The following is a 23,768-nucleotide window of genomic DNA, read 5'->3' on the forward strand; positions in this document are numbered from 1 at the left end:
TCTTTCGAATGTGTAGTTAGATTTAATGTCTCAATATTAATCTCAAGCCCAAAGTACCAAGCAAATAAAATGTAGTCCCCCAAGATCCTAGACAAACTTCTCTGCTGACCCTACTCTATTAGTGGTGAGTTTTATTTAATTTCGGCTTGTGAAAATAAGGCCCCCGGTCAATGTTAGCTTTGCCCACCACATGTCGAAGTGGACAAATGCGCCCAAATTATTAGCTTTTTCTGAAGCAGAAATTTCCTACATCATTTAATAGGGTTGGTGTTAGAGGGTATTCGTATTAAATGTCAAATCAATCGATCGAATAATTATAAATAACTATATATCGAATATAAAATCTGGAAAAAATACTCATAAATCTCATAATAATGTATTGTGGATTTCTTTTTGTAATTTCTTATTTGTGTGCGATAAGTATTACCTATCTATAAAAATAATATTGTAGCTTTTGGTCCAATACCATTACAAACATTACCGTCAGTACAATGAACGAAAGTACAATAGTTTTGTAAACATAAAACTTTGTTACCTTACCTACCTAACTCCAAAATTCTCCCTCAACCCTATAAATGCACAATGCAAAGACACTCGGGGTCAGGTCATTATAGGCCGGATCATCTGAAGGGTTAACTGTAGGTGTGGAGGTCCGGATGACCGGATGCGTTTAAGGGTTATTGAGATATCAGGGTGGACTTAGGGGCTTAGAGGTAAGGCAATAAGAAAAATCTCTAAAAGTTTAGTACAAAAGTCTCTTAAGTCTGGCAGCAGATATTGCGGCATAAATATATAACAACTCAAGACTAACCTAATAATATAATAACATAATAATTTTAGGTAGGTACTATAGAAGACATTCTAAATTTTAACAGTATTCGCACACAAATGTATCCCTTACGACATATGATTTAAGAATGATAAAAATCCAAAAGCTAATATTTCGCACCTCACACGGCAATAATTCTCAATACGCCACCCGTACAAGACACAGATAGATGCAACAAATTAACTTTCAAACAAACACATGTTTCGTTCCCCATATTGCCACGCGGTGGCAGCACCAGTGATTTATTGTAAAGGGTGATCTGAGAACACAGGCGATGGGTGAAATGTTAAAAAGCTAGCAAAAAATTATGTCCAAAAAGTACCTACATTCGCTTCCGTATTATACCAATATTTATGTAGAAGCGTGACTTTAAAATTTTGGGATTTGGAGATTTTATGGTAAACGGGCACAAAAAAATGCGATGTAAGTTTTGCCTTTACATACATTTCATACACCAAGGACATGCGTAAGTAAAACACTTCTCTTTAACATTTTCCCACATAAAAATTTAGACCAGCCAAAACGGGAAAATAACCCATTTTTGACACATCGTTTATTAGCCGTGAATTTTTATAAGGCTTTTGAAATGTGGTCGTTTTTTGATGATTTGTTTATTAACGAGTTAGTACGCGTACGTTTCATTTTATTCATGGCATCTTAAACTCTGACTAGGAAACTTCAGAATAATCTTGCAAAATTCATGAACCCTCATTAGGTACCTACTGCAAAAACCCTGTTTATTTTTAATAATAAAAATAATAATATATTAGGTAACCTAGATACATTTTTCTGAAAACTAAAACGATATACTTTTCAAAAATAAAATCTAGGTAAGACCAAAACAAATAGTTAGCCCGTATACGTCTTGACCATACACAACACACATACAGGGTGTTGACATAACTCACGTCCATTCCCTAATACAGGGTGTTGTAAATCATGCCCCGGCACATCTGCCGGTTTCGTCGAAATAGAAAAATAACAATAAATAAAGGAAAATAAGTCCGAACGGCGAAAATGCGACACGTTTGAGGCCGAAAATTTGAAAAAGGAATTGTTTTCTTCTTTCTTGGGTTTTCTAGTTGTTGGCCAGTATTTTTCTGAACTATCCAATACTAAACAATATTAAAAATAAGATGTTTATTATCAATTTAGCTGTTCAACATAAAAATAAACTTAACACAACTGAGCTTAGCTCAAGAGTAAATCTCTATGTATTTATAACCCAATCTAGGCTGCATTTAAGTTTAACGAGCTGTTATTATACGGCCTAATTAAGTAGGTAATGTCTATAAGTGTGATACAATTTATGAAATGGTTTTTTAAATGAGTTGTCCAGTGACAGTCGCCACGGTGGCGAGTTTAACCGATGGTTATCTATCAATTAGCCAGATTTATGGTGAAGTCGTGTGTATGCGAGATGTAACCAGTAGATAATATCTACCATCAGCCCATAGTACCTATTAGCTAATTTTGAACCTCAAGGGGTATTGGTTCATAACCACAAACTTTTCGTTTAGCTAGTAGTAAAAGTACTAGGTACCTATAGATCATGAGCCGATTAGTCGTCCTAAAGTAAGTGAAAATAAGCAGACAGACCAATTATAATGTATAATAATTTAAAATCTTTTCAATACAAAAATCCCTTTTTTTGATGAGTTTAAAAAAATATTATTCAGGTAGGTATTTAATTTTATTCTACTTACTTGGATATTTCTGCTATAATGCTTAGTTTTCCTTATCTTTGGCAAGATCTTTGATTTTATCAAGTCAGAGGCTGTTATCTGCATTATCTATTTCCATAATACATGGTTCGGTATGTAAATAAGCTGGTGTATGTGCAAATACCTACTTATGTTATGTAGTAACTGCAAGGCTACCGAGTAACAAAATAATTTTTAATGTGCACAAGACTTGTTACTATGTTGCTCAGGTTTATTGAGGTAGGTATATAAAAAAAATACAGCTGTTACGTATTGTATACTAATTTCAAATAAAAAAATGCATTTTCATAGTTTATTTGGTTAATGGTATACTTAAAATGTAGAGCATGTTGAATGTTTCAATTAATTAATGGTAAATTCAATTCAATATCACACCATTACTATAATGTCTACCAATCAAATCTTCAAACCAAACTACCTACTAATTCAAAATAGGAGCTCAGTTGTGGCGTTATTCGAAACATTCCATCTTATTCGTATGATGCTAATCTAAGGTAGCAGTACTTATTCAGAACTACGTAAATAATCCTTACTAATATTATAAATGCGAAAGTAACTGTGTCTGTCTGTCTGTTACGCTTTCACGCCAAAACTACTGAACGGATTTGAATGAAATTTGGTATACATATGGTCTAGACTCTGGGAAAGAACATAGGCTACTTTTTATCCCGGAATTCCCACGGGAAAACTTTTTAAGGCGAAGCGAAGCGCGCGGGGACAGCTAGTAATAAATAACTGCATTATCATTGCCCATGGGTATAAAGCTGCTACGTGATAAAATTGAAACAACTCCACAAATCGCAAGCTCCTGTGAAAAGTCACAAAAACACGATGCTTCACGCTTCTTTACAACAACTGTCCATACTAATTAGAGTTTTAGCACGCACAGTGGGCCGTTGTCGCGAAATTCTGGTCTGGACATTATTGGATACGAGATTGCTGATTATTTTATTGCTAATGAGGGCTTAAAAATGTTTCTCTGAAACATTTTCAGTACAGATGATAAAAACAATTTTGAATTTGATAATATTTGATATTGTAACCAGTTTTTATAAATTATTATGTAGCTATGTAAAATGCGATATAAAATCAACCAATAGGTAGACTAATATTTCGTGCAACTCAAAGATTTACCTTTCTAAATAAACGCATCTATAGTTCACAGATCCACCGTGCGCGCAGTTACAACACAACCACAAGACGAAAATCAGCCGAACCCCGTTTTAATTTGAATAATATTCCCAAGTCACGTTCGTCAAATAAGCAGCACTAACAAGCTATGTATCACTTGCACTGATTGTTAATTGATTGGATTAAAAATTCGCACAAATCTACAGCTTATTGTCACAAGGGGAGGGTATTTAATTTGGCCGCTTTTTAATCATTTGCGGTGTCTCTTACAATTTGTGAGTGACAGATGCACCGTGGGTCTTAATCAGATTATTTTGTGTGCTTTGAGTTTAAAAGTTTTGCGTAATCTTGTAAAGGTTACTTTTTGTTTTTTTATAAAAGTAGGTAAAGATTTGAGTTTGCATAAAATGATTAAGTGCAATAAGGGAAAGAGATCTAAAGAAAATTACTGCACAGGCTAAACAAATGTACTTATTTTCATACGCGTATGTGAAACATGATTTATCCTTTGCAATTTTGTAAAGCGGGAAGTTTTACAGAGTTCCCTTCCTAAATTCTTTATTGCGCACGTGAGCACATTTTTATGTTTGACAATTTAGTCCCTAAATATTTCCGTAGACAATTTCTGTGGCTTACGAATAACGCCCCCAGTGCGCGAGGTTTATTGTCTAAAATAAGTATTTTATTTGAATATCTAGTGTTTGGGGCAGATTCTTCCAAAGCGATGTTCAACGGGAATATTTATCAGTCACTTAAAAAAGTGATTTCAATCATTTTATGCATTTGTTATGTGTCTATTAATTATACCTATACATTATGTGGTGGGTATAAATTATCTATTAGCGCTACTGCTATACACTGTCCACAATCATTCTGAATAAACCAGAAAATAAACTTTGTACTATGTAGTCATCTTTTACTAAGTACTACTGACCTACTTTACTTAAATTAAATAATAATAATAATAATAATACGGAGAAATTGACAAAAAAGAATACCATACCTACATACACAAGAAGGAACAACCCTACCTTTATTGTCTCTCACATTTTTATTCAAATACACATATCCTTACAAAAGGTAGTTTTACCAGAAAGGCGGTTTGAAAATTGAGTTAAAATGACAGCGACATACAGAGATTCGCCCCGTGCTTCGGTTAACCGAGTTAGGGGCTCAAATTAGATGATGTAGGGCGTTTTATTGGTACACTTGTTGTGGCTCACTATTTGCCACTGTGTTTTGTCGCTGATAAAAAAAATGCGTCTGGCATTTATTTTAGATTTTGTAAATGAAAATATGAAAAAAAACTTTGATGATGTCGAAAAAAACCTAACATGTTTAGTTGGTCAATTTGTTAGTAATTTTATTGGTAACAATCATCTTTATAAATGCTGTTAAGTATTAAGTATTGCATAGAAATAAAATTGAGAAATAACTTATCATGCCTTATTACAACATTGATTCTGAGCCCGACCCTGTGAGCTTCCTCTTCTAGTATTTTGGCAGCTTCTTGGACCTCGCGTTCACTCTCCCCCAACAGAGCTAAGTCGTCGGCGTACCCGATCACCTTGTGCTGTCCATTCAGTTGTACCCCGCCATCATGTGTTAACACTTTTTGGATGACATACTCCAACACCAGATTAAACAGCGCGGGTGACAGGGCGTCTCCTTGCTTGAGCCCGGTTACCACGGAAAAAGCGTCAGTAAGGTCACCGTCCACCTTTACGCGCATCCTACTTATGCCCGTGGCCACTTTTATCATGGACACTAGTTTCCTCGGCATTTTAAATACTAGCAGTATTTTGAACAGTATTTCCCTGTCTACACTGTCGTATGCCTTCGTGAAGTCCACAAAAAGTGCGTGAATGTCTTGCGCGTATTCCCACTTCTTCTCCATTAGCTGTTTAAGCAAGAAAATCTGGTCAACGGTGCTACGATTGCGTCGGAATCCACATTGGTAGTCTCCCAGAGTCTCTTCTGCATACGGTTCCAGTCTACGTAGCAGTATGTAGGAGAGGATCTTATAAGCAGTCGGCAGCAATGCAATACCCCGGTAGTTTGAGCATCTTTTCCTAGATCCCTTTTTGTGGATGGGGCAGATAACGCCAACATTCCATTCGTCCGGCTGTCTTTCTGTCTCCCAGATCTTCAGAATCAGCTTGTGTATTCGTGCCTGTACCTCATTACCACAATGCTTCCAGACTTCGGCGGTGATATTATCAATACCCGGACATTTATTGTTCTTTAGCCTAGTGATGGCGCCTACTACTTCATCAATGCTTGGTGGTTGTACTTCTGCTTGGTTCTCACTATCTTCACCTATGCCAAGGCTTTGATCGTTCACCGGAGGACAATTCAGTAGCTCCTGGAAATATTTAAGCCACATGTCCTTGCGATTGTCCTCATCCGTTACCAAGTTCCCTTCCGAGTCTTCAAGGAACTGTGAGGTTGGTTGATAGCCTTTTTTCACAGACCTTAGCTCTTGATAGAACTTGCGTGTGGCATTGGCGTTCATGAGTGCTTCCATGTCTTTTACTAAGTTCTCTAGGTGTTCTTTTCTTAGCCGAATCAGCACAGAAAAGACCGAATACCTCCACATGACACGATACCGAGGCAACCATGAGGTACGAAAAAACCTGCAAGTGGGAGAGACAGCCTATAAGGGAGTGGCCAAATTTAAATACTTAGGTTGTACGATCACTGACACAAACACAAGGGAGCAGGAGATCGACATCCGAGTACAAAACGCCCTCCGATGCAGCGCTGCTCTTCATAAAGTGCTAGTGTCAAAGCTTCTTAGCAGGAAAACCAAGATCCGAATTTATAAAACCGTAATCCGGCCGATCTTGATGTATGGCTCTGAGGCTTGGACACTCACTCTCAAGGAAGAGAATAAACTTCTGGTTGCGGAAAGAAAGGTGATGAGGAAAATGCTCGGACCAACGAGGAGGGAAGATGGTAGCTGGAGAGTACGGAAGAACCAGGAAATCGAAGACCTGATTTCCGAGCCAAACATCCTTGGTCAAATTAAATCCCAGCGACTCCGTTGGCTTGGTCATCTGCAAAGGATGGGGGAGGATCGGGCTGCCAAGAGGGCCTACCTTGGAGTACCAAGCGGTCGTAGACCAGTTGGCCGTCCCAGATACCGCTGGAGCGATGAAGTCGGCAAGGACCTGCGCCAACTACAGGCAGGCGACTGGAGAGCGACTGCGCAGGATAGAGACCAGTGGCGACTTCTTGTGTCTGAGGCCAAGATCCACTTCGGGTCGCTGAGCCAGCGGAGTAAGTAGTGAGTAAGTAAGTATTACAACATTTATACTATATTTTATCTCTACCACGAAAATCACGCGCAGCTAATACCATAGACAAACGAAAAAAAAACAAACGCAAACTCTTTAAGAATTCAATAATCAGTCCCATGTGTGGTTGTTTACGGGGAGACAAACTTCCTTTTTTACCCAATACAAATAAGATTTGTTTGAAATATTGCACATTGTCCCTACGGCGTATTTATTGTGTGCACGCCTCGTCTCCCAATGACGGTGATTTGAACCACTGTGCGATTCTGCTGTGGTTGTTTTTTCCGCTAGAATAGGCCCAATGTGCGATGTCTTTGGTAAACTTGACAATGGATTTATACATTTTTACCATCATCTAACTAAAGTACTGATTATTTAATAGCGATGCGATACCTCGCTGAACTGTGACTGTGATACACTATAATTATCATCAACATCAGCCCTCAACTGCTGATTCACAAACATATTATTTTATTATAGGGATATAATTCCAAAAACTATGCACTCTATATTCATCATCATTATTGTATCTTAAATTTGTTCAATGGTATCATACTTTAAATATGTAATTACCTACTTAAAAAGTATGATAAAATTTATTTTCTTTTTAAAGTACTGTCAGCACAACATCCAACGAACCCCACACTCCGTATAACAGAGTTAGCTCCTACAATGAGTTGATGAGCGCAAATCTGATTTGCTAACCCTCCCGGCTGTTATTTTAAACTCTGCCCGCAAGTAGGGTTGGAAACTGACAAATGTGGCGCAATTTTTGGACGTTTTATTCTAGCTACTTAGGTATATCCTATGTATGTGAAACCAAAAAGCGCCTTGCCAAAATAACTTATTACAGTGTTCGTACATGCATGCACTGACAAATACCATTCTAAACACCTGTTTAGCATGGTTTATTGATATCATAAATGCGGATTTAACATAATAGAGTCAACTAAAATAAACATAGCTACTGGTACTATAGTATAGTTATTATTCTGTGACATAACTATATCTTCAAACGCTGCAAAACCAACTATGATAATGTATAGTTACAGCTGTAACATGTAACATTATACCTGATGTTAATTTTGCATAATTAGGTACCATCCCTGCCCTGGGCACTGACAAGCTCGTGTGATTCAATTAATCTGCTAATCATATGTAAAGGGTGTTACTGAATAATTAAATGGGCTTATTTAGTGGGCTATGGGCTTACTAATATGAAATTAATTGACGAACGGACGGTTCGGTTTAGTTCGTCCTAGATAGCTCCAGCGTAAATTAAGCTAGCAATCGAATATTGACAAGCAATTCGTTTTAAACAGCTGAATACAGGCGCTACCTGGTGAAATGAAAAATAGACATAGGCTTATTTTTTACTGGAGTAAATATACTTAAATCATGACTTTAAGTACTCGACGACAAAATCAGCTAATCATAGCACCGCATTCCATACCTAAGTTGCGCTTAACTTTTCATCCTCAAGTGCGAAACTTGGGAAACTAACGAGCTCATCTATTATCTAACCCGGAAAGCTAAATATAGCATCCAGTTGCGTGCTTTGGGAGGGGCCTACGTCCAGCAGTTGACTGCTATAAATTGACTGACTAATGATGATGATGATGATCTTGAACCTAGAATAACAAACAAAAAAACTAACCTTTCAAGGCCTTATTACTAGGCGGAGGATCACGGCTCCACGGCGGATCCCCGTGTCCGGAAAAGTCCCGCAACTTGAGGTAGCTGATCGTCAGTCTGATGATGGACGCCTTGTCGAGCTGGCTGGTGATGGCAGCCGGGAGGGGCAGCATCTTGGCCAGTTCATAGAACTCGTAGTTTTCCTTCCCTCGGCGAGACCTCGCTGCGTCTCTGCTCTTTTCCTTGCGCAGCTCGAGAATGCTGTGGAGGGAGAAAGAGATGGTTAGATTTTTGGTGGTGTGGTCTGTGGGAATTTAGGTGGTGGGTGTTTTGAAGTTGTGGAGTTTTTTTATCAGTTATGGCACCATCTGCTGGACATTTGTTCTCATGTGATAGGTTTTTGAATGCAGTTAGGGTACACATCTAGAATATAGATTTGCAGGTTTCGCTCACGATGTTGTTTTAACCGTAAGAGTAAACTAAGTGATAATCGGTCTTATTTTTCGTATTTTTTTTACTAACTTCGTTGTTTAATTTGATCGCGCGCTCATCGCGGTTTTTATAAACAAAATATCTACCTTTTTATACAGTTACAATCTTCTTAATTCTTGAATGACAAGAAATAGTCATAAATACTACTTCATCTACATCCAAATCGTCAGTAAAACAATGCCCAATAACATAAAGGTGTAGGTACGTTCCGGCCACTTCCCACGCCCCTCCCAAAGGCGGGGTCACACTAATGAGCACTGTTTTATTAGGCCGATGACACACCGAGCATTTGCATCTCAGTGAAGATCTCATTTACATTCGGTTCGTTTGAGTTCGTCGCGCGAGAAATGGGCGGGAGTTGGAATGTTTTTGGAAGTTAGTTTAAAACATCCTGTATAATTTTGTAACATTATAAGAAACCGTTGACATAAATGTTTCCTAAGCTATTTTACTTGTGTTTTCTGTTTATGTCTTGATATTAAAACCTACATACATAATTATGATAACTTCATTAATATACGATACGGCATATATTGTAATTTATTTTAAAAACTGTAGATTCCTACAATAAATCCACCTATCTATTTCATCCTAAAGACTTGCTTTATCCAAATGTACATATCAGCACAAACCCTCTCGTCAGGGGTGTTAAACCAGTAGCTACTAGACACAAGAAGAGCTTTGTAAGCGCTGTTCTGATGGCCCTGGTTTACGACCCCTGGAGTAACAGCCATTTTGAAAACGCTAGTCCCGCGGCGTACATTCTAACTTTATTGTCACCTGGCTTTTATTAGGTTTCGTCGCGCTTTTCCTTCGAAGCTCTGCATTGAGCTTTTAGCTTTTAACAGTGTTTTCTACGTCACAGAATTCGGTTGATTTTGGAAGTCGGTATAATGGTAGTGGTATAAGGTAAATGCAAAGTTGTAAAATAATGCTTTTTTTTGTTACTTATATAGGATGAATCTAAAATAATCCAAATAACATAACTGATTTTATTTTATTATAGAAACTTAAATAATGAGTTTAAAACCATCGTTAGATAAAACTGTAACACCTAAGAGGCACGAACTGAAAGAAATGTTTTTATTTTTACGACCGTTTTGCAAATATCTCTGTACTTTTACCGTAGGTATAAAAGTAAAATAAAAAGCCTAAAAAATAACAAAGACTTTTCGCTATCACCAAAAATACAGCACTACAGGGACTTTTAAACTCCGGAAAACCCCTTTAAAAGATAAGAAAACGCGATAAGTTTAAGCATAAAACTATTGAGAGCAATTGAACTTGATTTAGTGGGACCAAAGGGACGGCTTTGGTCAGTTTTGCTTACCCTTTCTGATTGTTTAAAATAAGTTTTCCAGCGGCCCCGGGTTGACCGCCCCTGACGCTAGTTATTTTATGCGTTTGCGAGGGTGAATTAATCTAATCGGATTTTAAGTCGAATTTTAAGTTTTATTTGAAGATCTTTGAAATAAGTTTTGTTATTCTCCACTACCTACTTACAGATAACAGATAACCTTACTACAGATTTATCAAAGACACTACTGATATTATAGGGAAATAAATAGGTAAGTACCTTCTATTATTTTAGACAAGTTATTTATAAAGCTACATCTAAAACAACAGCAACAATAACTAGATCCTGTCTATAATAGGTATAAATAAAATGTAAACTTCATAAGTTATGCGGAAGATTTCTCTTTAAAATCAATAAAATGTCCTAAATCTGCAATACTCATAACTAACTGTACCTAAAGGTACCTACAACTTTCAGTACCTGTCGCCCAGAGCTGTTCTAATAAGTCGCATTCACAAGAAACTATTAATACTAAACGCTGCCCTAACTACTATTACTCCTGGCATAATGGCTATACCTAGTTAGCTTTCCCCCTGCGACACCGTCCCCTTATATTAAGGTGTCCTCTAATATCCTCTGCTAATATATCGCTTGTGTCAATTTATCCTTATGATATATGGTTACGTTGGATTAACTTTCTGTCAGTTTGGCTTGGCCTTGGTCAATATTTCATCAGCCTCATCATAATATTATTGATGTTTTATTGAACAGATTTTTATTAAGGTATTGTTACCTAAACAGCTAATACAATTTTAGCAGTAACCTAAGTTACCTTAAAAAAATCTTTAATTAACTAATATATAAGGTACTGGCACATAGTAAAGTCAGTTTAAAAATCAAAAATATTTTCTTTCTGCTTCAGACTCCAGAATTCTAAATTTAAACTCGGCAAAGGAATCGCTAAGTAGAATGTTCGGGAAATGCAACTCTGATTCGACTCTCCGGGTCTAACGGCTTTTATGACACATTCAGGAGTTTTACAGCTAAATGGATAAGTAGTTCCGAGCTTGGACTTCGCATTTAGATTCTACTAGACCAGCGTGGCTGTGCAACATCAAATAGTGGACTGGTGTGAAAACCGTGGAAGAAATCTTTAAACTAGCCAGGAATAGAGAGCGCTGCAAAGAGCTGACTGCCAACCTCCAATGATGGAGAGGCATTATAATTATAAGAAGAAGAAGCGTGTTTGAAGGAGCTTTTTTCTAGGGCTGAAGGTTCTTGGTGTATTTTTTTTGGACCCAGTCTTTTTTTTTTAGCAAAAATTTTTGATATTCTGTTTTAAGTATATAGGTAGGTATATGGTTTTAGAAATGTAAGTCTCTGATTAATATATAAATGTTTCTCAATGTTCCTGTCTACAGGTTCCAAACTCTTCTCCATACATTGCCGTGTCGTGTCCAATTTTTATGACGGACCTCCCTTCATCTTCCGAGTGGCCTGTCTTTAAGTGTTCCGTACGTGTCCCGCCGTCCCACCTGGGAATCGAACCTGCAACACTATGCTAGGACCCCCTCGCTAACTACCACTACACCTGCGAACCAAAGTAAACCCTTAATTTCGGGATTAAAGCTCATTTTGGTTCGGCATGCGCAAAGTCTTACTGGTCAGTGCTGATTGATCGGTTCGGAACGAAGAAGGTTTTATGTCAAGATTCTAGCAAAGGAATTTCGTCTGCATTTTCGAACCCTAGGGCATATTTCGCCGTGATAGAGACCGTACAATAAGAATTCTCTTGCAAATTGAAATAGTAGAAATGTGGACGAAAAAAAGAATCGAATCCGGGTCGTAAAAAGTGTGCTCTCTACGCAACTCGCCTCATAGCCACGTCTAATGTGTCCGGGGCAAATTGGGTTCGCCCGGGACGGGAATTAGTTATCCCACGGGACCGGCCGTCTGCTGACACTTCCAGAAATGACAGAAATGGTAATCAGGATTGTGATTACATTTGACTGTGACGTCATCGGCTAATTGGTCGGGGATGCGTGGGTATTTGGTTATGGCGCCGCATAAAAATGAACGTTTCAACATTCGTATGTTTAGATAAGGTATAATATTTATTAGCTTTTTGGCATCACAAACGTAGTGAGTACTTCTGCTTAGTATTGCTGTGTTCTGAAAAAAAATATGAATACGGATATATTATTATTCAAGGTATCTATCGATTAACGACAACCGATACAACATCATCTCACGAGTAATTATAGAAGAATTCAATCTCAAATATATTTTTTTACATCTTTAACAAGGCCGAGACCGCAAATCGAGGATTACACCCTTAAATAACCCTGCACTACAGTAGCGACGATTAAATACACAACAATACGTTAAAAAACATATCAATGGATAACGCGGTCTAATACCTCGTTAAATTGACAACTGAGGGTTAAAGAAGAAAAGGTCTAACACCTTTTTGATCAACCCTTAAACGCCGCGCAAATCTTTTGTTGACATCGTTTGACAGTTGTGTCATGGGAATGTCAAGGGATGGGAAAGAGAGAAGTAATTTAGGCTTGGTAGCTTATGAATGATTCTAACGATTCTAACCTATTGGGTTAAGCAAAAACTTTATAAGGTTAAGATTTTTGTTCAATAGTATGTTGTAATAAATATAATATTTTATTTTCAAAGAAATCTATGAGCATAAAAAATGCACATAAAATATGGGTTGCTGCTGCCGTTTTACAATTCAAAACAATACTCTAAACTAAAGAGAAAATGTAGTTTTGATAAGTTTGTCACTAAAAGGCGTCACTTGCTTTTCTGTCAAACGCAGAATAAAAAAGCAACATTTTATTTTATAACCACAAATAATATCAGAGGGGCGGTCACGTCATGGGGTGCCGAAAAATATGACAACTTTCATTGTCGCTCAAGTGGTTATGTCGACTACAAAAGTAAGTGCCTACTTAAGATTTCAATTCAGTTATGTATTTGTTAAGCCACTTCTTAAGATTTTATTGAGAAATACATAAACGTATTGATGACAATAATCCTTTCCTTTATGATTATATTGTCACACCTGGAGCTAAATTCTCTCATACCTGGTATTTCAGGATCATTGTAAATTTAGTAGTCATACTTTAACATAAAATTATTACTGTAATAAGAAAACTTACATTACAACTAACCATCGTGGAAGAAAACCAGCCAGCAACCTTTTTTGAAAAACTTTTTGTTTGATCCCTTATTTCCCTGAGCGCCAAAAGTATTCACACCTAACACTTATGGGGCGGCCAGTGTGTATAAAAGTGAGCAAAAATGTGTGTAGAGGTGCCCACTCGACCGTGGGTCTCTGGGGCCCCGGACAGCGAGAAGTGGTGTAAATTGAGCTGGCCTTTCTAAGGGTTAACTTTAAAGTACATGTAAAACAATTTAAGTTTCCAACGCAATGTCTTTACAAAATGTTTTCCGTAGCAGTGTTTTGTTTTGAAGCGGAGTTTTTGTCTAGAGTTTGTAATTTTTTGTAAAAAGAAATACTTATAATTCGCTAGGTATTTACATAAAAGAAAATTACAAGTTTACCTACAAATAAACAAACTGTTCGTTTGTTCCTGATACATCCCTAGATGGCGTGAAGCGCACAAGACTATCAAAACGGCCTAATCTACGGAATCTTTATGCGAAAGGGAATTAAATAAATACATACGGGCAAGGGAGGGCAGAGCAGAGTAGACTGTATTTGACGTCGGAAATGAAATGTCATCGCCTTATTACGCTAGGCTTATTGATATTATACGAACAGATCGCATGGACGACTATTCGGAATAGAATAGAGATATCAGATGATTGAGAAAAATAGATTGTGTTACAATACAATATTCAATATTGTTAGGTTATAAGGTTAGGGCAATAGCGATATGAGTATGGCCAACTTTTCATACTAGTTTTTTTCTACAGAACAATTTTCTGTGTCAAGTGTAGAGGTGGTAACTATAGTGCCACAAACTTATCTGTTCCGGTGACAGCTCACATAAATGTCTAATATTTCATAATTCTATAAGATTTTATGTTTGCTCGTATTGTTAATTCGCTCTTGCGGTGTTAATAAACCCATCTAATCTTTTATAATATACAATTCATTAGTAAGTAATGAGATATGGATCAATTTAGTTCGCTCTCACCGGAACAGATAAGTTTGTGGCACTGTAGTAGCTACTATCTTAGGATAAACTAGTTTATACCCACTCTATAGACAAACTGAAATGCTTATATTGAAAACCCTGTGATCATTAGTACACGATTCTAGACTAATCACGATGAGATACTGCCGTCAAACTTACAGAACCTCTGTTTCAGTCGGGTGTGGAAAATTGAATAATCTATGTAAGAAGCTAAAACGGTAAACTATTTATAACACTACAAGTAGGGCCAATATAATGAGATCGTCTCTTGGGACGGTCATCTCGGTCTAGTCATGAAATTTTTGGCCAAATGCCATGCGATCGGTATGCTTAATGCTACGAGATAGGGTCGTGATTGGCTATGTCTTCTGCCTTCCCTGGCTCAGATGGGATTGCTATGACTTGGCGGAATGCTCGGTGTATTCCTAAATGGTATATTTATTAGATAAAAATTAATTGTAAAATGTTCATGTTAAAAAAAATGGTACTTATATAAAACGGATAGATTTAGAAAAGTACATTATTAAAAAAAATAAACGTTGTGAGCAATTCGAGTAATTGTAGTGGGGTAACGCGTGTGAGGCCGTTCCTTTGACAAAATATTATGCATATATAAATTTTATTGAACATTTTCCAAAACTATAAATATGTATAAACTCTAAAAGTATTCGATAAAATGAAATGAAAAGTATTTTTACTGAAGAAAATGTACGCATTAGGAAGAAGCTTCCGGAAGCTCTCCTGCAACTGCACCGTGACTTTTTAAAGCTCCGACAAAGAGCTTTCATAGACGATCTCGATGCGGAGTTTAAAGTTCATTTATAAGCTGTCGATAGCATCAGATATCAAGTATTTTGTTGATAGTGTCGTGATTTCAGCTAAAAACTTTTTGGTGGCCTCTTTTATTGCAGTTTTTAAATTTTAGCTTAATAAAATAATATATACCTAATATGGATTTAACAAACACAATTATGCTTATAAAATCATCCTAATTCATAGTTGGTAAGTAATAAGTTGCAAAACCTCAGTCAAAATAATACCTAATTCAAAAACAATCAGCAAAAACCCAATCTTGCATGACTCATAACAAAGCATCGCGACCGAAAAACACATCTAACCCGGCTAAAATAGCCACAAAACAGGGGTATCCTAAATCCAACAATATCACTATTTTATTCAACAAACGGTTGCGGCCAGTAATCCGGGGCCATGTTTATGAATATAACAATTTTCCACTCACGCCCCCATTTGGACATCGATTTGCTAAACTGACAATGGTCATTAGTCATTTTCCTTCTTTCCGTGTGTTATCGAGATTGCGTTTTTTCCCGGGGATTTATGTGGAGTTTGTTATTGTTTTTCTTTCGAAATAAGGTAAAATAAAACGTAGGATGTGAAAAAAGAAATATTTTATATTAGCGTTGGTAAGTAACATACTATCCTTGTGTCATTATTAGTTAGGTTAATACCTGTACACCATACTTCTTTCAGGTGTAGATTTTAAATCTTAATCATTTTAGGACTGATTTTTCAATCGCCAGATAAAAGTTATCTGGGGAATAATTCTGATGCTGTCGCGTCTGAATTGTTTATTTTAGACAGTGACAGCAACAATTTTATTCGTCAGATAACATTTATCTGCTGACTATTGAAAAATCATCCCTTAAATCATGAAATCCTCTACATATACAGAATAAACCTAACCAGCTTATACAGCAACAGGATTAAGTCAAAGTCAAAGTCAAAATTTTTTATTCATCGTACAAATATAAAATTTTCTGATGAACGTCAATTTTTACAAATTACTCTCCGTTCGGATAAGGGGGGGCTCTTTCTATCTAAGGAGAAGAACGGAGGCAAGAAACTCCTGAGCCATCTTTTAAAAAAAAAATTAGCCGACAGTAACTTAATTTTCCCTCTTCAATTCCCTAAACTTCCAAAACAAAGGTTCAGAATTAATTTCTAGATTCAATCAACATCTTCGCTTCGTATTCTCACCGCGTTTCTAGACGAAAATTGTCTATGACGTGATTATTGCAATGGCGGCGGAGAAGCAATTTGGCGGGATAGCAAATGGACTAGCCCACTGGGCTTTGGGGATACTTTTTGGAAGATATCTTGGATTGGGCAGATGCTGCTTTGCATTAGCTAGACAGACAAATGAGGTAGATAGTGCTGCTACTGTACAGAAACGTAGTCATAGATAAGTAATGTATAACCGGATATGAAGGTATTTTTTTCCATAACTAAAAATATATTTTAAATATGTATAAAAAAACTTTAATTTTGAATCAGGGAATTGCTGTTTTTAGATGTTATAAACCTACTTATTAAAGTAATGATAGATAAATAATTAAGCTGACCGCTTTCTTATGACAAGTTTACGTAATACACTCGCTAAGAGAATAGTTTTTTTTTCAACTCTCAATTATATGGCTACAAATTACAATACGCTGTACAAAGAGAGAGTTAAATAAAAAAGAATTGAAGGAAGCTAAATTTGGTACAGTTTGATAGAATTAGCAATACAAAGCGTCTGGAAGGGTCCCTGAATGGAGGCAAATAATAGTTATTTGCAATAATCGACTATAGGGTCGGCTGATTGCAGACATACTTTTGTATTTTTGTATAGAGGTGCCTGTCTCTTGAATTATACATATTATAGGTATCTATTGGTGCTTCGACTAATAACGGTTAGCGCCATTGCTACTGAAAATAGAAAATCTGGATCAGGTATAAGTAAGAAACTCTTTTCTTACTCTTAATATCCATAAGTCTTAGAACGATTCCGGAATTATTTGTATTTACTGATATAAAACTGATGATACGCCTACCAAAATATTTTTTTTTTCAGTCAAGAATACATACTCTTTTATTTCATAATGCGCACTGTATTATATAGGTTTTAGAAAAATCTTGCTTCATCAACAGAAGACCACCTAATGATCTATGAATAATGCACTAGTACTGACTTAGTTAGAGGCACCCGTCCCCAATGGACCCTAAAAGAAGGAATTAAAACAACAGTGGGAATATCGAAGGGTCAAGACAAAACTCGTCTGATGAGGTAAAGGGGGAAATAATTGATCATTTTCGGAACACTTGTCTTGCCAATAATCCTAGAGAGTCCGATGTGATCGATCGTGGTCACCGTCACCCTACTGGTATGTGGGCTATTAGAAGTTTAATAATGTGCTGTGTTTTTGATACAGTCAGGTAGTACGGTGGCCTGCGCCTAAAAGTAATCAGGCGAATTGGAAACAGTAATGCCATCTAGTAACCAGCTTGTAAATATAAGTTACGGGGCGGTGGCGGTAATAATAACAGCATAATGATAGCATATTTCGAGAGCGCTATCATGGTCGGTGATAGTCTGAGTGGTTAAGCATTCATGAATTGATGCGGCGGCATGAGGTCAATGTGTTCAAGTCCTCCACTAAATAGTAAAACTATTGGTTTTTATTTTTAAATGCCTTTTAACATTCTTGATATCAGTAGTAAGCACCGATAAGTAATATTTAGAAGCCAAAGCGATTTATAAAACGGTGAGTGGAACGCAAGTGTTGTATTGTCTCAAAGAACTTTGGGATTCATGATCACATATACTTAATATATTATAATAATAATATATAGTTCTACCCTCAATCTTATGAGAACAACTCAATAAATAAAAAGAAGCAAGTTTTAGTTAGTCGTCCGCTACATTGCACCTGACTGCTACTAACTATTGTAGATTATTGATCCCATCAAGTGTGTTATTGATTAACAATCAATTTTAATTTAGTTTTTTAAATACTAACAAACCCTTAATCGAATTAAAAAATTAAAAAAAGAAAGTAAAGGAAACTTCTATCATATTATGATCTTTAAAGTCACAAAAAGCAATAACAGGATGCGAAGTAAGTATCAACAAATTCGTAATAACTCATGCGGCACCGCCGCGCCACGCCTTAACAACTACACCACAGTCACTATGACGAAATTGTAAGAAATTAACTACCTAATATACACAGTAGTAAAAACAGCGAATACAAACAATATCGTACTGCTCAAACACTCTTACTTATAGAACAACAACATGCACTTATCAAAACACACGTCCAATACGTTGTAGTTACAAGGTTTTTACTAGATGGCATCACTGTGCGGACCGTGCCTGCATACTTTTAGGCGCAGGCCACTGTACATTGCTGCAGTTGGCCAACTTAGATAATAAATACGAAGTAAACTTCAGAATGTTACTAAGACCGCCAGGGCATGGGCAGATGTACAAGTATCAAAGCCGTTTTACTTCCTTAAAAAAAATATTTTGCTGTTGCGTTTCTAACTATCTATGGATGGTGATGGCAAACAGACATATTATAATAATTATAATTTTGAGCCAATAATTTTTATTTCATTATAATCGTTAAAATATTACTATTAATATGAAATAGATTATTCAAAAAGAGGCCAGCCATGATTTGAAGGCGGCAGTTATCGAAAAACTTCCGATAGCCGGCGTGACGAATGAACCATGAATCAGCATTCAGTAGCAAATGAGGTCGAAAGGCTTACATACAAGGAGTCACGATATTATAAGATCGGTAATTAAAGATTCCGATACAAAAACTACTGGAGATTGGAAAGTAAAAGTCTCAGCTAAAGTATATATAATATTAAAACAGAAAGAAATAAAATTATATAAAGACAAGTATTTGGAGCAGAAATGGCTAGTATTTTTTAATTTAGTATTGTAGCAAATAATCTGATAATTTCATATGCTAAATTAGGTTATAGTAAAATCATGTGACTGAACAATGGTTTTCCTGAATACAAACATAGATAAGACAGGAAAATAAACGTTATACGAATTGCAAATCTAGAAGGTCTACCGAGGTTATACGTCCATCACAAATCACAATGGATGGTAATCAATAAACATCGTATACCGTATAGTGATGACTAAATGGTGCAGCGGTTAAACTAGGTACTAAAGGGCCGAAATTCGACAAAATTAATGTAAAGATGATCTAGTTAGCAATATTGGTGTTCAATTGCGGTATTTTTACGGAATAATTCAATAAATTCACAATTTCCGATGGACCGATGCGCATCGGCGGATTAACTAACCGACTCAATCAACTCTAAACCATTGATTATTGTGAGAAAGTATTGGTCTGTTGACGCGGAACATGGATTAGGTACCGTTTGAGAGAATCTTCGGAAAAATACTTTTAAGTACCTTACACCAGGAACTTTGTTTGTAATCTATTTTATTGGTTATCTATGGTAAAGTGGCTAAAAGTTTTTTGTTTTTCACACACGTAGGTATTCATTATTTCCTAGGTTTCCTACCTACACTACTATTTGTGGTCATAAAACTATGATTCCCATCGTTTACCTACTGCGACCCAGTGCTACATTAACTTCATAATCTATTTTCCCATTTTGTCAATCAAAATGTTTATCGGAATCAATGATCATGTCATCAGAAACTGTTTCCAACATATTATTGATCCCTCTAATTGCGGTAGCATCTTTCGAAAGTCGTTCGGGATTAACCGTTTTTTGTGCAACTCTCATTGTGGTTAGTTTTTTGTGGTCCCAGGTGCCGCGATTGAGTTCTACTTTTATATCAGGTTAGTATCGAATATTTTCTTGTTTTATTGAGCTGTAGATTGGCTCCAAGAATATTATTATATTACAAAAAGTTATTGGCTATTTTTTTTACAAAAGTTGATAAATAAAGTACTAGTACAATAGGTAAATCCCTACTCAATGGATCAACGCCTCTGAATTATTATTAATGCATGATACCTAATCATAATAAATATTTTGCGTATCTTATTAACATTATTGTAAGGCGTACTTAGGTGTGTATATTTTTAAACAACCTACATATTCTGCACGTTGAGAAATGCGCAGAAACCTGAATGAACATTCTTCCTGGCATAATAAGTACCTGCATACAGCGTGTGTTGTATTCAGGGATTTAAAGTACAAATACCACAACTCATTAGTCAAACAGGCATGTGATCTTTGTTGAGACAAAAAAGCGCAACAATACAAGACCATCTAGATACACTTTTCTTTCATCGCCTTTGTCTATTCACCGCATACCACGTGCAATTAGACATGCTTTTTATTTTTCAATCAAAATATCTTACCAACTACGGATATAGCTTTTTGTCTTCGGAAATCTTTAGCGTTTTTTCACAAAGTTGCTTAAAAATTTAGATGAAGTGTGAAAGGGTTCTTGTTGTGTATGATTGAGTCAAAAGGTTTTTTCAATGAGTTTTTTATAAATTCATATTTTATTGTTCTATGATACCTACCTAGGTAATTTTCGTACAATATTTTTATCTTAAAATAAGATAAGATAAGATAAGATATTCTTTATTTGCACACAAAAATATTGACAACAATACAAAATTTAATCTAACACATATGTACAAATTGCGGTCTTATCGCTTAAAGCGATTTCTTCCAGACAACCTTTGGGTGGAATGATATTTAGATGTAAAGGGTAAAGTGTAGCAGGAATAAAGAAAATACAATAAATAAATAAATTTATAGTTTACTGGCTAGTACGGGCTTTCTACAGGTTGGCTGGTAGAAAATGTTTTCAGGATTAAGCCTACCTTTTGTGTTATACTCATATTTTAGAATGACCACCGAAGGTTGTCCTACGCTGTTTTCAAATAGTTATCGCTCCTTCGATCAAAAGTTAGTCTTAAACAATTATTATACATACCTACCTAATTAGCTCAAAACATAGATCTCATTGAAGGTACAATTATTATGTTCAAATAATCTTGCAAAAAGTTTATAATGAGCAGCTGAGATGTCAAATTTAAGTAACAACATACTCTTATTCAAGTTATTATTCGTATTTTGGTAAAAATGGCTCAAATCCTCATTATGACCGGTTGTCATCTCTACACTGGTTTCTGGGAACATTTCAAATTACGAAGGCGGACTGGATGTTATGACATGTTGTACGTTACCATTGAGTTACTTAAATGTAGAGTTGAAAAGATTTTGATCTTTATACGCTTCAATTGTTTTTGCCATTTCCTGCTTGTTAATTTTTGATGAGACCATTACCTCTATTTTTACGTTCTTTGTTTCGTATTATTTGTACTTTATACTGGCTTGTTGTTGTGTTATAGGTAGTAGAGGTTTATATTAGTATTTCCCCATCCTTGTTGCTATCGATTACTCATTACTTTATTTACTATAAATAAGTACGCTATGAGTAAATACAGATAAAATAATGAAGTATATGGTTTTCAACATCACATATTTGAAAACAATTCACATGTAGTACTTGCTAAATAAAAAATTCTTACATTTCTATCTGGTCAAGTTAAGCCTCAAGATTTACTACATAAACTACTACTACTTTTTTCACATCGATCTGGACTCAATTGTAATTAAGATAAAACTTTATTAACGTCTACGGTTTGAATCGTATAAGTAAACCAAAATTTTCATCATCATCAGACTGGTTTACTAGATTCAAGTTAGAAACATGTAAGACAATGTCATCAAGATAAGTATCAAATTTTTCAACAGGTGCCTTTGTTGCTCAAAGATAATCATTTAAAATGTTATTATCATGTTCTTTATTACCAAAAATTTTGACTAAGTCACGCGCAATTGAATTTTTAAACGTTTTAACGAAATCCTTTGTTTTAATGTCACTGGTTTCTTCGTAATTTAAATACATGTCCACCTACATAAAGAGTGGTTGAGAAACACTTAATAAGACAGGAGAAAGTACGTAGGTTACTAGATATTTTACAAAGCACATAAAATAGAAGCACAAAAAATAAGCAAATTAAATTAACTGCAAATTAACCACATTTTTCATACCTAGTTTTCCTGCCTGAAATTGTTGAAAAAGTAGTTCATAAGTTTCAGAATTATCTTTAAAGTAAACCTGTATAGGCTGTTGACATTTTGATTCCAAAAAAATATTTCTATTGCAGTTAAAGATGAAAATACTGTACACCAAGAAGAAACAAAATATCAACTAGCCAGACAAAATTGTCAAAAAACTTAAAACTAAAAAACGAAATAATTATAAGTAAAAAAATAAAAAAGAAACGTGCCCAGGTTCGAGATGCGATTGGTTGGATGCTTGTTGCTGGCGACAGATATCCGGGGTTGTCTGTACGAACCAGGAATGCGTGAAGGCGGGGTTCAGCCCGGGGTTGAGCCCGGGGCCAGATCCCGGCAGCCCCATCACCCCCGGCAGACCCCCCGGTCGCTGGTGGTGGTGGAACGCCGCGTAGTCCATGGCCACAGCCTGGTAAGGCAACATGGTAACACTTGGTCTCTCAGTCTATGACAGTTCTCACTTCGCGCGCTTTTTCACAACTCATTTCGTTTGCAAAGTTTGAGGGTTAGGGTTCATTGTCGGTTTTTGGTCACTTTGTTTGGTTGGAAGATTGTTTGGGGTTTGAAACTTTTGGTCCAGTCACTAGTAAATGTTCAAGTCCGGAATGTCACGGGACATTTTGAAGACACGTAAACAGTAGACCTTCAGGCTCCGAGACGTTTTCAGTTAGCAAACAAACCGTTCTATTTCGGGAGCGATCGTTTACAGGGCTAGCTATTCACAGGGGAAAAGTCACGCACAACCACCCACTTAATAAATATTCTGGGCATATATCCGTTTTTACGCGGACGTGACCGGCGGAGGACTGTCCGCTACCACGTACGGTGCGCGCCGACGATTATCGAAAACAGTTGCATACGTCCCCCTCCTACGATATCGAACGTGCAACTGAGCCCAGGCACGCGCGGAAAACGCGACTCTATCTCATACAGCCTAGAACACCCTGTGAACGCCGCGATCGGCGATCGAAGCGGGACGGCGCGCTGCATTAGAAAAAGACAAACGGGCATCGGATGACATCGTCGAGTTAAAAGGCTGCGTCGTTACACGGCCCGTAATAGGCGGTTACGTGATTGGGCGTGGCCTAACCTATTAAGTTGAATTGTCGCGCTCTGATTGGTTGAAATTGGTAGTAGTCGCCTACGTGATATGTTCAGGAATACGTTTATTGCTGGCGCGAATAGAATATAATAAGTGAAGAGTATGTTGGATGTGCGCCAGTAGATGAGTCTGCATGTTGCGGTTTGGTAGCGATTCGCCTAATGATTTTTAATTATTAGTTTGGGGACCGT

The 23,768-nt window shown here is 36.5% G+C and overlaps 1 protein-coding gene across 1 annotated transcript in view; it reads right to left on the bottom strand.

Moving 5' to 3' along the window:
• The window catches only part of LOC105387618 (protein trachealess), a 44,814-nt gene extending 21,438 nt beyond the window's left edge, over positions 1–23,376 (bottom strand). Inside the window, exons 1-2 of the mRNA XM_048622327.1 lie at positions 22,688–23,376; positions 8,641–8,879 (exon numbers count right to left, since the gene is read on the bottom strand). Of these exons, the coding sequence (XP_048478284.1) occupies positions 8,641–8,879; positions 22,688–22,899 (451 nt within the window). The 5' untranslated portion in view covers positions 22,900–23,376. The remainder of the gene's footprint in view (positions 1–8,640; positions 8,880–22,687) is intronic.
• Positions 23,377–23,768: the final 392 nt, after the last annotated feature.

This window comes from Plutella xylostella, chromosome 7 (assembly GCF_932276165.1).
Source record: "Plutella xylostella chromosome 7, ilPluXylo3.1, whole genome shotgun sequence".
NCBI classification, from domain to species: domain Eukaryota; kingdom Metazoa; phylum Arthropoda; class Insecta; order Lepidoptera; family Plutellidae; genus Plutella; species Plutella xylostella.